The following is a 17,175-nucleotide window of genomic DNA, read 5'->3' as shown; positions in this document are numbered from 1 at the left end:
AAAAAGTTTAAAAAATTTACATAACGCTACATTATGTTATTTTTTACTCATAAACTGAAAACCAACATTCTAAAATAAACTCCGTAGGAATTCCAGAGGGAACGTTATAACTGAACAGGATATAATTTCTAAATACATAGGTTACAACATAGGCTATACATATATAAATAAACGTCAACAATCTCTTTGGAAATTGTCTTGAAGAAAGTGAAAGTTGCACATTTTTGATCATAAACTATGACATTTCCCTTTTTTATTAATAACATCTCAAAACGCACATGGTTTCACTTTTTTGTCATTGATGCGTGGGGTGAGAGTAAAGACACATATACTTTAGCCATCAGTTGTAGTTCAGTCAACAACAAAAAGCGAGGGGAATTTCAAGGAATAAAAACTCTCCTTTCTCTCCACACTCTCTTCCCACAATGGTCGGAGCGTGAAAATCGTCAGTTGTGGAGAGAAAAGGGACACATCTCGACTGGAAAGCCACAGAGTCCTTTTGGTCGTCCTCGGCGAGAGATTTCTCGCTGACTTGCGCCGAAAAGTGTATCGTAAATCATCAGAGGGATTTCGTCGGGGGAAGAAAACAACAACAAATGGCCAGTGAGTAATTTACTGTGATCTTGTGCTAAAATAGTGACGAGGATTTGAGGTCTACACAGCCAGTTCCGCACGGTTTAAGGATAATCAGTGTGTCAGTTTGGGCTTTCTTATGTAAAGCAGCTGTCTTTGAAGGCGGATCTTTTGGCAGGTTAGTTCGGGACGGTGGCGGAGGAGCTCAGACACACACAGACAGCGCGCGAGGCAGCGAGCAACTCTTGACGGAGCAGCGGAGTGTCTGGAGACAAGCTGAAGTGAATATTCACACGTTTACTGAGCGGATTCATTCATTCGTTTTCGGATGACTGCGATAAAACGACGCCGTGCCTTCAGTTTGTTCAGTTTGGATACATTTTGCGGAGGATGAATTTGGAAAGTAACGCGAGAGCGAGTTGAAAAGTAAGTGTACTTTCTTGAGGGAAACGGACCGTCAACATTATCTCAGGCGAAGACCAAAGGAGCTTCAGAAGAAGGAATTATCATCTGTGGACTGGGAATTGAACGTAAACTGTGTGAAACCTCTCTATATGGTGAAAGCTTTCTAATACTTAATTATCTTAAGATTTTTTGACAGATATTTCTTTTGAACTGAACTGATTGTCTGGAAGCTGAGTTACTGACTCAGAAAAGTTTTATTTTTTAATAATTTATCCTCACCTTGCTCATTTTTTTGGGTTACAATAACTTTTTAGTAAACCAGATAAAATTATAAGGAGCGACAATGAAGCAACTTTTCTAGAAACAAATACAAAGATCTTTTGAAAGACAATCCCTGCTACATGAATTCATATTAAAAGACAATGTTTGCTGCCACTTTTGGACTCAGCCTTGTGCTGCTGTGCAAGGCTGGGTTTTGTTCTGCTATCAGCTCCATCGACCCGGACCGGCCAGGTGAAGGAAGATGCCAGGAGATCGCCATTCCACTCTGTAAGGACATTGGCTACAACCTGACAGTTATGCCGAACTTAATGGGACATGAAGATCAAAGTGAGGCGGCCATAAAGCTGCACGAGTTTGCTCCACTGATTGAGTTTGGCTGCCACAGTCATCTGAAGTTTTTCTTGTGCTCACTCTACGCTCCCATGTGCACGGAGCAGGTATCCACACCCATCCCAGCGTGCCGAGTAATGTGTGAGCAGGCAAGGCAGAAGTGTTCTCCAATCATGGAGCAGTTTAACTTCCACTGGCCTGAGTCACTGGACTGCTCCAGACTGCCAAATAAAAATGACCCCAATTATCTCTGTATGGAGGCACCCAATAATGGCACTGACGAGCCCCCAAAAGGCTCCCACACTCAGCCACCTGACTCCCGACCCCCTCGGCCAGGTAACAGCCAAGAACTGCCGATAAAGGAAAGGGTCGGTAAGACAACATGCAGCAACCCTGGAAAGTTTCATTATGTTCAGAAGAGTGAGTCTTGTGCTCCCAAGTGTTACTCCAATGTTGATGTGTACTGGAGCCAGGGTGACAAGCGCTTCTCCATGGTGTGGATTGCCATCTGGTCCATTCTGTGCTTCATCTCCAGTGCCTTTACTGTCCTCACCTTCCTCATTGATCCACAGCGCTTCAAGTACCCTGAGCGGCCAATCATCTTCTTGTCTATGTCTTATTGTGTCTACTCTGTGGGCTTTCTTATAAGACTTTTCGTGGGGGTGGAAAATGTGGCCTGTGACCGTGACAGTGGCGTTCAGTACATCATCCAGGAAGGCTTGGAAAGCACTGGCTGCACTATAGTCTTCCTCATTCTTTACTACTTTGGAATGGCCAGTTCCCTGTGGTGGGTCATTTTGACTCTCACGTGGTTCCTCGCAGCTGGGAAAAAATGGGGTCATGAGGCCATCGAAGCCAACAGCAGCTACTTCCATCTAGCGGCATGGGCCATACCAGCTATTAAGACCATCATGATCCTGGTTATGAGGAAGGTAGCGGGAGACGAGCTCACGGGGGTCTGCTACGTGGGCAGCATGGATGTCAAAGCCTTGACGGGTTTTGTTCTTATTCCCCTCTCTTGCTACCTCATTATTGGCACTTCCTTTCTGCTCTCAGGGTTTGTGGCACTCTTTCACATCCGTAAGGTCATGAAGACCGAAGGAGAGAATACGGATAAGCTTGAGAAGCTAATGGTTAGGATTGGCGTCTTCTCTGTGCTCTACACGGTCCCTGCCACTTGCGTCATCGCCTGCTATTTTTACGAGCGTCTCAACATGGATTATTGGAAGATTCTAGCAGGAGAGCAGAAGTGCACTGAGGACAGTAAGAGCGGCGAGGAGTGTGTGATGAAGAGCTCCATCCCGGCCGTGGAGATCTTCATGGTAAAGATTTTTATGTTGCTGGTGGTGGGCATCACCAGCGGCATGTGGATCTGGACCTCTAAAACACTACAGTCGTGGCAGAATGTTTTCAGCCGCAAACTTAAAAAGAAGACGAGGAGGAAGGCTGCATGTGTTTTCACAGGAAGTGGACCTTACCTCAAGCCTCATCCTGCACTGAAAGGACATAAAACCAAGTATGAACCGGCAGGTCCTCCTGCGACCTGTGTATGAGCTGGGCCTCTATACACAAACAAACGGCCAAGAAATTAAGTAAATCTGGACTTTAACAAACTGCTTATTGGAGAGACAAGCCAGCAAAGGACACAACAATGCTCGTATTTATTTTATGCAAACTTCAGATGCAACGTCCCCAGCAGGCTTTTTTAGTTCTTGGTGCTTGTACTACATCTGAAACTTTGCATACTTTGGGGACAGTTTTGTGAAACAAAGAAAAAGGGAGCGAGTCCCTATTGCTGTCATTGCGATGCCTGTATCATGTCATGTGCAATAGTTGTTTCCCTTAGTGACAGAGAGAAAGGGACTCTGATACTGTAGGGCTGTGATTAAAGACAATGAAAGGACTCGACAAACAATGGGTGTGAATGGCTCGGGGAAAAGCGGCTCCTCCATGGCGTAGTCGTGTGGCTTTTCTATGGAAATGAAGGCCGTGTCATACACAACTGCATTGACATTGGAGTGCAGCTGCTCAATAAGGCCTCGGCAGAGAATGAACTGCCTATTTTTAGGCCTTTTCATGGAACAAAGTAAATCTTTAAGCACTAAATATTACCAACACAAAGAGAGAAACTTGTTATTTGAGTTGTTTTGTACAGTCAGTTCATGCCCTCTGGTCTGTTTTGTTATACCAAGCTCTTTTTGATGTCCTACATTCATTTGTGTAAATTTTGTAAAGGTTCATATTTTATAAGAATAAATAAAACATTTTAGTTTTAAATGTTTGAAATGAAAGCAAACTCTTTTATTATTTGTGATGAGTTTGAAAAGTTTTTCTCCAATGAAGCAAAAATATGTCGCGATTCCATTAATATTCCTTATCGGTAATACCTTACCAAACATCCCTAGGCTAAAAAACTCAAAACCTACCTTAAAGGGCTCATCAAGTCATTATTTACTCATGCTTATGTATAGTTCCAAACATGTATGACTTTCTTTTTTCTACACAAAAGAAGTTCATACAATGGCAGTCAGTGGGGTTCACAGCAATATTGAACCCAGACTTTCATTGTATGGAGGGAAGATATTTTTCAAAATATCTTCTTTTGTGTTAGAATAAAGAAATGTTGTACAGGTTTGGAACAACATGAGGAATGAGGATGAGTATATATATATATATATATATATATAAACTTTGATGACATCAAAGATTTTGAAAGACCTTTTTCACTTTTTAAAATGCCCTGGCTTTCATATTTCTGTCTTATTCAAATTAATCTATTCACTTCCATGTTTCATTGATAAACAATACTAAAGCAGAGGCTTTAAAGTTTGTTTTGTTTTGGTCTCCAGGTTTAGCTTTTTTATCTCGGTTTTATTTGTAACATCAAATTGGGTCATTTTTGAAGTGTTGCCTTTGATTTAAGAGTGCCTTTTTCACCGTTGCAGATTAGATCGCTAAAAAAGTTTGTTATCAACAATCACATATGAATGTTCTCTGTGCTCAAATCTTTTTAAACTTAATGCTAAACTTTTTAGAGCATATCAACAGTGGAGACATCTAGCGAAGTCTAGAAATCTCGGTTTTTATTTATACATCTATCTATCTGTCTGTCTAGTTTGAATCTCTTTTTTGTGCCTCCTTGGCACATCAATACCAGTGCACTCATAATTTTATGGTGTTAATACCTTAATACTGGATTGACCTGAGAAATTCAAGTTCACAGTATACACACAGTGAGCCTTAAGGTTGTTTGTCTAGAGAATGCAGAAGTATATTTTAACATTACGCCCTTTAGTAATCTAATGACATCTGTCATTAGCTTGAATCCATAGAGCACATTTGTGTAGACAGGTGAGGCTGACCTTCAGGCGTTGCGCGGTTAGATGAAAACTATAACATGCAACAAATAAGGAAAGCACATTTCTCTCATTACATGCCCTATCATGCCTTATAAGCTTCTTATAAGCTTTTCCTGATGTGTGTTTTTGATTTGGTTTAAAATGATTTGTGTTAGGGAATCAGAAATATATTTTAAAGAATGAAATGCTTCTAAAACGATCGCATTACTTAGTTTGTAAAAAGCAGTTTATTTCTCCTAAAAATGCACACACCCAGATTCAGCATCAGTTTTGATCTGTCTTCATACTTAATGTGCTTGTTTTGTAAATAAATCCACTCTAAGTATTTCATTTGCTATTTTAAGTTCATGTTGACTTTGATCTGAAATGTTCATAGGAAACACACTAATAGAAATGTGCAAGAGATGTTTTGCCAACCCATTTCAAATAATTACTGTAAACCAACTCATTCATTCAACCTTCTTCAAAGACAAAATGAAATACACATATATATATATATATATATATATATAAAAGAATTAACTGTGACAGTGAATCAAACAAAATATTTCCATGTAGTTTTTGTTCAAAATATTGAAGCACACTAAGCCCAAATACAACAAACAGCAAGTGGCGAATGGCAAAGATTTATTAGGTCGTCTATTACATTTTCAGTCATTAAGAGATTATGGTATGTTTGGACAATTTCTCTGCCCTTTAAAAGCTCACTTTAGGTGTCAAGTGCAGCGTGTGTGTGTGTGTGTGTGAAAAAGATCTAAAACAGGTCTGATCTGATGAGAAGGATTGAGTGAAGTGTGTGTTCTGTACTTTGCCCAGGGGGTATTCAAGTCTCTACAAAGTCCTTGTAGTGTTTCAAAATTCAGGCACATGAATCAGAGAGGCCTCGTTTGACACACACACACACACACACACACACTTCTGTTATACTCTGTCACACCACCCCGTCTTTCGCTCTCAAACACACACACACACACACACACATACTTGTGTACACACCAGGCTGTTTAAGGGCCACCTGGACTCCGGGCCCTGGGGTGTGTGAGTCGAACTGTAAATATCAATGACAGTTACCACTCCACCTTCTTCTAAAGACTATCTCACTTTTTTCTTTTCCCTTTTTTCTTCCTTACCTGCTATCTCTAGTTGCGACTTAAAGGTGGGTTCACCATGTGAAGATGGAGTGTGTTTTTGAAGTAAGGTAAGAGCTGAAGTGTAAAGGACAGCAGCCCGTTTCGTTTTAATGCCACATCCAGTTCTCTGCACATATAAAAGGGCTTCTACTTGCCAGTGTCCTAACAGCTTTATCTAGGTGTTTGCTTGCCCTGTTCAGATGGTAAACATTAATTTAATAGTTTCTCAGGTATGTTTCAGGAAAGAAGGATAAACCTACACATATTACTCAATTTGCTTTTGTACATTTTACACAGTCATTTCATTAGTGAATTGGCTTGGGAAACGCAAACTAGTTTTAATTCAGAATTCTTATGGACCCTTACGCATTTTGGGTTTCTCATAAGTATCTTCTGTAATGGTGAAAGAAAACTGCAATAAGTAGTGTTCCCATTTGCTCCAATACCAAAAGAAAAAAAAAAATCCATAATGGAGTTTCTATGACTTTCCAAAATAGGAAAAAATTATTGAGAGATTGGTTAAATTATCGCATTAACCAATCACAGCTGAATATAGCCAGTTATGTCCAGTCATTTCGCAATGGAGGAATTGCGTCCTCTTACGTAACTTTTCCCCATTCATTCTCAATTACCCCCCACCAATATCATGGCACGCATTAGGGGGGTCTGTTAAAACTCAATGGGCTCAGGGGAGGCGATAGATACGCGGACTCCTGCTGTAACTTTACCTGCTGGTGTCGCTGTTGGACAATGTTTCTTTAGAAAAATGAGTGATTTGTACACTTTTTAATGTTACATTTTGTAATATTGGTGTTGTTTCATTTTTGGGTTACACTTTATATTAGGTGGCCTTAACTACTATGTACTTACATCAAAAAAATAAGTACAATGTACTTATTGTGGTCATATTGTATTGCACAGCACTTTTGCTGCTATTGAGGTGTGATACGGGTGAGGTTAGGGACAAGTTTGGTGGTATGGGCAGGTTTAAGGGTGGGTTAAGGTGTAAGGGATGGGTTAACAGTGTAATTATAAATGTAATTACAGAAATTAATTACAGATGTAACTACATATAGGTATTTTTAAAAATATAAGTACAATGTAAAAACATGTATGTACACAATAATGCATTGTATCAAATGATTAATTTAAATGTAAGTACAAAGTAGTTAAGGCCACCTAATATAAAGTGGGACCCATTTTTGTACAAAATTTTTTTTTTTTTGTCATCCAATATTTTAAGGAGGCACTTCCTCTCTTGCCGCCTCCTCGCACATTTTCTTCCGCTGATACAGGCAGAATGCCGTTCTAAAATACTCAGCATTTTCGCAACACCTCTACAGCACAAAACAGATATGTACAGACCAGACAAGTGTAGTGGTGACTCTTATGAACTGGTTCTTTTTAGTGAATCAAAATGTATCTATGTAGTCCTAACTGCCAAACAAATTTATCTTAAAAGCTTGTTTTTTAAACTGAATCAAATACCTCCAGAGTCATTGGAGATAATTGTTTTGTGACCACAGTCCCAAAGCGTGATTAGTGTCTGATTCTTGAAATAATCAATCATTTTTTGATGACTCAAATACAGGTTACTGTTTACAGCTAATTGTTAGACTTGATTCACTGTTGCTGACTAGTTGTTCATATGACAGTGTGTAATTATGAGTTTGTCTGTAGAAGGCCTGTTTTATTATAACAATGAATTAAATATTTTTATGAAATCATGTTTTGTTGGTTTAGTATAGTTGTTTAGTATATTATGCAAGCCCATTTCCTTCACAGAATTTAAAAATGAATAAATAAAAAAGGTAACTGTGACTTTTTATCTCACAACTTGGACCTTTTTCACACAATTCTGAGTTTATATCTCACAATTCTGAGAAAAAGGCAAGAATTGTAACCTCTGAATTCTGACTTTCTTTTGCTGACTCTGACTTTTTCTCACAATTGTGAGTTTATGTTTAACAATTCAGACTTTTCCTCCGAGAATTGCAAGTTAATATCTCACAATTCTGAGTTTATATCTCACAATTCTGACGAACCTCTAAATTGTTAGATATAAACTCAGAATTGTGAGATTAAAAAGTCACTATTACCTTTTCTTTTTTTCTTTTTTTTTTGGACTGCATTTATGTTGCCTCTAAAAAAAATGTAAATACACCTTTGTCTTGAACTGTTAGTGAAAAGGCCTTTACTTGTAATTTTGCATGAACTTAATCTTTCTTCCTCAGAAACACATTATGATAAGGTCAGGTTGCCTACTACGTTGTGCTGCTGGTCTAAGTTGTGTGCTAAGTGTGCTGACATGCTAACATAAATCTGTAGGCTGACTGACTGCAGGCAGGGTTGGCTCTCTTTGATCAGATCTTTTTTGAAGACGCCCGTACACTCATCACCACAGGCCCTTCAGCACCTGTTTTCCAGTCAGGACCTGTTTAAGAAAAGCGTCGCTCCGGTCGTCTCACACATAAACACGCCGGAACACTCACTCTCACAATGGCTCTGTTTCTTAAAGTCAGTTGTCAAGTCTTGTATTACCTATCTATAACTTTTTCTATGACTAAAAAACCCTTTCATATGCTTTCTCTCTTGTCTCCCGTCTTCATGCAAATTGCCTTTGAAAACTGCGCCTGTGAAATGGCTTGAAATAACAGCGCATGAAAGAGATTAGAGAGGAGACACTGAGAGGGAGTCACTATAAAGAAGCTGTGTAAGCACCTTCGTGTCCCTCCCAATGGCAGTTTGTTCCATCTGAAGATTTAAGATTTCTATTGAACTGGTTGATAGGACAGAGCCTGGTTTTATCACTGTGAAATCTTCATAATTGTAGCTTCATATCTTTAGAGAAAAGCTTCCTGATCATTGTGTTTTTAGACTGCTCTTTGATCCATCATCATTATTAATTCTCTTTTAGAATGCACACAAAATAAATCATTTTGTTGTTGTTTTGGTGCAATTTGGCAACTAACCACAACAGTAAAATGGGTTTCACCTGTACTTCACATTACTCTTGCTTCATTACACATTTTATTAACAGCGTTTCAAGCCTACATCACATGCAAATGTATCGGCAAATTTAAAAACAGTACTTGCAGCAGTTAATAGTTCAAAAATGAGAATAAGAAAAAGTTCAAATACCCATAATAATAAAAGATGCAAAACTTTACTAATAAAATTATGGAAGTTTGATTAGTGTGTGCGATATGCATTTCCTAAAGTTTATATTGAACTTTTATTCGATGCACATATAAACAATTTGGGTCTATGAGGCAACATAAAATAAATTTATATATACATGTATGTTCTATTTACTCATTTTAAAAAACATGCAGTTTTTGACTTTTAATTTTGAGCTTTGTTAAAAGTTTGACATGTTTGAGTTATGAGAAGGTTAATGTTTTATTTTCTTACATTTCATACTAAACTATTTTTAACAGTGATAAAAAAAGAAAGATAAATAACTTTGTATCTGTATTATCACTGAATTGTCATAATGTCAGTCCAAAAATATGCAGCAACAGTTTCAGTCTTTTAAAGAGATTCCTCATGCATTTGGTACACTGCCTTGACAGCCATGTGATTAAACCAGTACTGCTGCATTACTGTTTGTGTGACTTCTGGTAAACGCAAATGAAGTTCCGGAAAAAGTCTCACACCTGGGTGAAAATCAAGGGAAAACATCTCACTTTGTAGGTTCTATATGCATTTTGTCCTAAAGTGAACTTGAATGAAGTTTTGTTGCAAAATGATCAAGCTGATAAAAAGGCTAGCGGATACACACATGTGCGTACAGGTGTGAGCATTGTGTGATTGAAAGAAAAGAGGTTAAAGAGGCAAAAAGGCCCTTGCGAACAAGCACGCCACTTTCTTGAGTGCCGTTTGGAGAAAAGTGGCCCTTTGCAATTATCAGTTGTGAGAGTCATTACAGAAGAATCTGGAACAATGGCAACACTCCCATCTGCCCTGCAGCAGGGGCACTTTCCTTCCCTCTCTGTCTTCTTTCTCACATTTTCAGTCACAACTCATATGGGGCCACCTGCAATCAAACACCTTAGAGCGATATCAAGCCACAGACAGATAGAGAACGAGAGATAAGATCTTCTATAAAAACAAACAGCAGAGATGTGTGTGTATTTATGTCTGCGTCTGTGTGCTTGATGTGTGTTTGTGGTAGCGGGTGTGTGAGCGAGATGATGTGGGGCGTATGTGTGTGTTTGCGTGTCTGAAATTGCCCTTTGATGTCTGCACCTTGTGGTAGAGGTGGAGGACTTCTTGGGAGAAAGTAAACAAGAGAAGCGACACTTTTGTAAACACTCAGATCATATTGAAACTAAGCACAACCACCCAGGTCAACCTGAAGAGTCTATTTTTACTTTGCATTCTTATGCTTAAAGCAGACTTAAGATTTTTTTTTTCTTAGAATATGTTCTGTCTCAGAAATGATGTGGAATGTGGAAGAATGGAATATTAATATTCAGAGCTTGACAGAGAGACTAAAACCATACACAATCTGGAAAAAACAAGTCATAGTTAAGACTTTTAAAAGGATAGTTCACTCAGTGAAAATTCTGTCATTATTTACTTACCCTCATGTCATCTAAAACCCATATGTTTCTTTTTTTCTATGGAACAGAAATGTGAAAGATGAAGGGTTGTGAATCACTACAGCTGGAAAATGTAATCAGTGAGTTGAACGGAACTGAATTAGTCTCAGTGAATCTCCAATGGATCATTAGGACCAGTTTTATGAATTTGAAAGAACAATTCATTGGAAAGTTTGGACTCAAATCAATGATTGAATTAAACATTGCATTGTGCAAACTTAAGAAGTCAACCAATCATTAAGACCAGTTTTATGAATTTGGCAAGATAGATAGATAGATAGATAGATAGATAGATAGATAGATAGATAGATAGATAGATAGATAGATAGATAGATAGATAGATAGATAGATAGATAGATAGATCAGAATGTGATACAAAAAATATTTTATTAATTATAATTCTATGTGCTCACATCTGTGCATTAACTTTAAATACAGCTCATCTAATCAAATTTTAGAGTCAGAACATGATTTATTTAGTGATGTGGAGATTTATTTCCATAGATAAATAATAGAAAATATTTAGCAGGAATTTCTTCTTAATGATTATGAGTTTGAAAAGATGTGAGTGCTTGTGTGTGTGTGTGTGTGTGTGTGTGTGTGTGTGTGTGTGTGTGTGTGTGCGCATCAGATGGCAGCGGGATGTCTTCCACGGTGACTTAGCAGAGCATGATTGTGGGATTGTAAAGGTCTAATCTGCCCCCTTTCTAATCCTCCGAAAACACACACACACACACACACGCACGCATACACACTAATCTGCCCCTCTTTCTAATCCTCACTGCAAAGTGCCCAGATAATGAAAAGCCATCTGAATTCCAGAGCTCAGGAGCTCATTGTTGCTTATGGAGGAGATGAGTCTCCATGCTTCACACACACACACACACACGAGGGTCTTATATGTTCACAGAAATATTTTCTCCCACACAGCATCTTTAGGAAAACCCACACACATTTTTCTGACCATATAATCTGTGCTACACCACTCGGGCTCCTCAAAGAGTCTGTGAAATCCAGGCAGGAGCAAGTATACATGCAGTATTTGTGATTTACTGCTGAGTTGTGCAGTTCTGGTCTCATTTTTGTCATGCTTGAAAACCCTGCACTTACAGACACAGATACAGATGTGCAGAGGAGGTGTCAGATGATGACAAAGGAATCCCGATGCACAAACAGCACGGTGTGAGCAATACCAAGGTCATGGGTTTAATTCCCAGGGATTGCAAGAAATGAAGCCAGAGACATTTTCACCCGTCTTTTGCAATATAGATCTTTATGATTGCCACTCGCTCATGGTTTTGATTTTAGATGTCTTTGTTGATTTAAGCTGTTTAGAAATAGTTTTATTCCCCACGAGAACAGCGAGAGCATTTAGTGGGCAAGATTAGTTCAGTCAAATCCACACGAACAACACAAAACATGTGTTCCACTGCAGTGGTCCATGACTGTCCTCTTTCCTCTTACCCAGTGCAAGGACACAACTGGAGACAATTAGGAGAAAATGCTATGAGCAATATCAAACTTAACAAATGTTCTTTGTTTCCTGCTCTTTGTCTTTCCATGTCACAGGGTATGTTCAGAAAGGAACATTAGTTTATTACTTACAGAATACTGTGCAGTATATTTTATATTGTTTTTTTGGGGTATGCTACCACACCACTTTTGTCATGTGATCTCTTTTACACCCAGTTATTGTGAAAAACATAACATCTGAATTCCAGAGCTCAGGAGCTCATTGTTGCTTATGGAGGAGATGAGTCTCCATGCTTCACACACACACACACACACACACACACACACGAGGGTCTTATATGTTCACAGAAATATTTTCTCCCACACAGCATCTTTAGGAAAACCCACACACATTTTTCTGACCATATAATCTGTGCTACACCACTCGGGCTCCTCAAAGAGTCTGTGAAATCCAGGCAGGAGCAAGTATACATGCAGTATTTGTGATTTACTGCTGAGTTGTGCAGTTCTGGTCTCATTTTTGTCATGCTTGAAAACCCTGCACTTACAGACACAGATACAGATGTGCAGAGGAGGTGTCAGATGATGACAAAGGAATCCCGATGCACAAACAGCACGGTGTGAGCAATACCAAGGTCATGGGTTTAATTCCCAGGGATTGCAAGAACTGATAAATATTTGAATGCAATGTAAGTTGCTTTGAATGAAACTTTTTAAAATGCTTAAATGCCAGATGGCCAACTTGTTCTGTTTATTGTGAAGATGATTTTGAACAATTGTATGTGACCCTACAGATCAATAAAAATATTGTGCAACTTTACTACATGCATGCACACACACACAAAACAATGGAGCAGAAACAGTTTTCTCTCAGTAATTGCTACAGTTAATTAGAACAAAAGGCAAGTAACACATTGAATTAAACATGACATTTTGAAGTAGAAAGCCTGAAATAGTTTTTCCTTGTAAAACCTACTTCAATAAGGTTTAATAATTAATAAAACAATTTTTTTACAGTTTAGCAAAAACCCACAATACAAGGAAAAACTTAAGTTAACTTACACTAGCATTGTTCAAATTCTCTCCAGGAAGTGTAAAACAGGATTATTATTAAACCTAAAACTAAAACTTAAAATATATATTTTTAAAAATTCAGATAGTTTTCAAGGCAACATTTCTCATTTTCATTTAATGTACTGTAACGTTTTGTACTAAATAACTTAAAATAAACTGGAACAAATAATCAAAAAATGTTTTTATTAAAATGACAAAAACACATGAAAATAGAAATAAAAGTGAAAACACATTAAAAATATGAAAACTATAATTATTTCTCAATGACTTTTCAATTATTTTTAATTTTAGAGTGTAAAACATCATAAAAACTGTATAATGTATTTATAGTATGAGGAATAGTGAAAATTTGCTGAAATGTACTCACACTCAGGCCATACAAGATATAGATGAGGTTGTTTCTTCATCAGAATAGATTTGGAGAAATGTATCACTTGCTCACCAATGGATCCTCTGCAGTGAATGGGTTCCGTCAGAATGAGAGTCCAAACAGCTGATAAAAACATCACAATAATCCACACGATTTCAATCCATCAATTAATGTCTTGTGAAGTAAAATGCTATGTTTATAATAAACAAATCCATAATTACAATATTTTTATTTTCAAACCGTGGCTATAATGTGAGTCCTCTATCCATAATATTACTTGCTCCAGTAAAAAAGTCATCTCGTATGAATCAGGAGAGAAATATGCATAGATCAAACACTGTTTACAAGCAGTCCAAAAAGTTATAAATAAACATGTTTGTGGATTCTGGCGATGTGATGGTTTAAATTTAAAATGCCTTAATGATGGATTTGTTTATTACAAACACTTTTAGCTTCACAAGACATTAATTGATGGACTGGAGTCATGTGAATTATTGTAATGTTTTTATCAGCTGTTTGGAATCTCATTTTGACGGCACCCATTCACTGCAGAGGATGCATTGATGAGCAAGTGATGAAATGCTCAATTTCTCCAAATCTTTTCCAATAAAGAAGTAAACTCATCTACATCTTGGATAGTCTGAGAGTGAGTACATTTTCAGCAAATTTTCATTTTTGGGTGAACTATTTATTTATTTTTAAATATTGTACTATATACTGCAGCATTAGTAAGAGCACTGTTTATGCACCGTGTTTTTTTTTTTTGTTTGTTTTTTTTTAACTCTTCCGCTATATCTGATGTGCAGGTTGTTGTGATTTGAACAATCAGGCTAATTTTAGGGAGGCCGGGTGTGGGTTTCCTGAGGATAGATGTCAGTACAGATGGAATGGGGTCAATAGCTTGTGCTTTAACTGCTCCGCTGAATCTAAAGCACTATGGCAAAACAAACCATGTGTGTGTAAGCACAGATATATGTGTAGTGGCAAACCATATATATAAGCATGGATATTTGGATATACATGTAGTGGCAAATTCATACACCAAAGCAGGAGATCACATGTACACACATGTACACTGACATACTAATGCATGAGATTCATGAGCCACTTGTCCTGATCTTAGTGGAGAGTCCTGTGGCCTTCATGCTTCACACAAACAGACGAAAGTGCCGCTTTCTAAACTTCAAAACAGCTGTTTTACTAGTCTGAGGCTTTGAGCAATGTAATCCTTGGATTTATGACTGTAACAATGACATACAAACTAGGAATGACGTACATGTGTTTGGTTATACATGCGCATACAGGCCTATACAGTGACGTCATACAGTCTGAATGGTACAATCTTATGGTTTAATAGGTGAAGAAGTTGGAGGAAGAGGACGTGGAGGTGAAGAAGTTGGAGGAAGAGGACCTGGAGGTGAAGAAGTTGGAGGAAGAGGACCTGGAGGTGAAGAAGTTGGAGGAAGAGGACCTGGAGGTGAAGAAGTTGGAGGAAGAGGACGTGGAGGTGAAGAAGTTGGAGGAAGAGGACGTGGAGGTGAAGAAGTTGGAGGAAGAGGACCTGGAGGTGAAGAAGTTGGAGGAAGAGGACCTGGAGGTGAAGAAGCGAGAGGGTTAGAGGAAGTTAGAGGAAGAGGACAAGGAGCAGCAAGAAGAGGACGAGGAGGGAAAGAGGAAGGGTAAGAAGAGTAAGAAATAGAATAACTGATGACATCAGAGCTACAATAGTGGACCATGTAATCAACCATGGAATGACCCTGAGGGAAGCTGGCCAATGGGTTCAGCCTAATTTGAGCCGCTACACTGTGGCAAGCATCATTAGGACATTTCGAAATGAGAATCGGTAAGTACTTTGTAGCACTGCCATACTCTAATGAGAAACACAACAGTACCATAAATGCAAAAATACTGAAATTGTTACTTTGTTACAGAATTGCTAGACGTCCAGATGTTGGGGGCAGAGGAAGAATGTTCACTCCAGAGCAAGAGACCCATATAGTGAACATGGTCATTGCCAATAATGCAATAAGACTGCGCGAAATACAGCAGCGCATAATTGATAATGACACCATCTTTCAAAATATACACAGTGTAAGCATTTCTGCACTAAGTCGTGTACTTGCACGCCACAGAATAAGAATGAAGCAAATTTACAGAGTTCCTTTCGAGAGAAACACAGAACGTGTAAAGCAACTGCGATATGACTATGTGCAGGTAAGCTATAGTGTCATTGGTTCTGAATTTGGAAGTGCATACTGTAGTGCTGTGCATGGGCCTGATGTGTTGCATTTGTTTTGTCTTGTCCAGAGAGTGATGGAACTAGAAGCAGATGCCATGGGACATGAGCTACTTTTTGTAGATGAGGCCGGTTTTAACCTCACTAAGACAAGGAGACGTGGCAGGAACATTATTGGACACCGTGCCATCATCAATGTCCCAGGACAACGTGGTGGTAACATAACCATGTGTGCAGCTATAAGTCAAAATGGTGTTGTTCACCATCATGCAACCATAGGCCCATACAACACTGCACACATTATTACATTCCTGGACACCTTACATGACATGCTCACTAATGTTCAGAGACCAGAGCATACCCGATATGTCATCATATGGGACAATGTTAGTTTCCATAGGGCTGCTTTGGTCCGCAACTGGTTTACAGACCACCCATTCTTCATGGCACTCAACCTCCTCCATACTCTCCATTCTTGAATCCAATTGAAGAGTTCTTCTCTGCCTGGCGCTGGAAAGTGTACGACCGTCATCCTCATCAACAGGTAGCCCTTTTACAGGCAATGGAGGAGGCATGTGGAGATATTGACCAGGCATCATGTCAGGCCTGGATACGGCATTCAAGGAGATATTTTCCCGGTGCCTTGACTGGAGGATATCGCATGCGATGTGGACGAAATTTTGTGGCCGGACCCAGAAAGACGACATGATGTAGACTGATTTTTTTTTTTTTTGTGAAATTAGTAAATTACTATTTTGTGTTCTGACTTTGTCTTGGTTTTGATGAGTGTGAATAAACACCAATACTTGAAGTTTGGATCCTTGTATGTTTACATGACACTATGACAAAAGTATGACCTCAAATTGACATCTGTACACAGAGAAAGCAAAAGCCAGATGTGTTTTGTATTCATACCATCAGTGTGTAGTTGGCACATTGTGTGCTTAGTAGATGATGGCTTGTGTTTACTGTTTGATACGAAAACACCATTTTTACGAAGGTGTGAAGAGTTAATCTAGCTGTGTTTGCTTTTGCAAGAGAACTACAATGTTTTGATAATTGGGTGAAAGGTTTTCTTATTTGTGTGTAGAGTTTAGCAAAAATAGCCAATAGTTACAAAAAATGTGTTTAAGCAATCAGAAAAAACTGTAAAGTGTACATATTTGAACCTAATAGGTACAAAAGTGTACCTTTTGAAAAGGTACCGCCCCAGTGAGAGCTTTTGTACCTTTATTTCTGAGAGTGTAGTGCTTGCACCTGATTGTTGAGTTTACAGTTAAGCACCTAAGTGTCTGCACACCTGAGGGCTGTGTTTGATCAATTGGTTTATAGGGGT

At 38.6% G+C, this 17,175-nt stretch overlaps 1 protein-coding gene across 1 annotated transcript; it reads left to right on the top strand.

Annotated features, from left to right (window-relative positions):
- The first annotated feature begins 396 nt into the window (after positions 1-396).
- Positions 397-3,824, top strand: fzd10 (frizzled class receptor 10). The gene is made up of 2 exons (XM_058784806.1): positions 397-603; positions 752-3,824. The coding sequence occupies exon 2, from the start codon at positions 1,401-1,403 to the stop codon at positions 3,141-3,143; it is 1,743 nt and encodes a 580-aa protein (XP_058640789.1). The 5' UTR covers positions 397-603; positions 752-1,400; the 3' UTR covers positions 3,144-3,824.
- The last annotated feature ends 13,351 nt before the right edge of the window (positions 3,825-17,175 follow it).

The sequence above is a fragment of the Onychostoma macrolepis genome, chromosome 08, assembly GCF_012432095.1.
Source record: "Onychostoma macrolepis isolate SWU-2019 chromosome 08, ASM1243209v1, whole genome shotgun sequence".
Lineage (NCBI taxonomy): Eukaryota > Metazoa > Chordata > Actinopteri > Cypriniformes > Cyprinidae > Onychostoma > Onychostoma macrolepis.
Note: the sequence above shows the minus strand (reverse complement) of the source record. Positions and strands in the feature narration are given on the sequence as shown.

Excerpts from the sequence above, each read along its gene's own strand:
- fzd10 (XM_058784806.1), top strand. The coding sequence starts at position 1,401 with ATGTTTGCTGCCACTTTTGGACTCAGCCTTGTGCTGCTGTGCAAGGCT.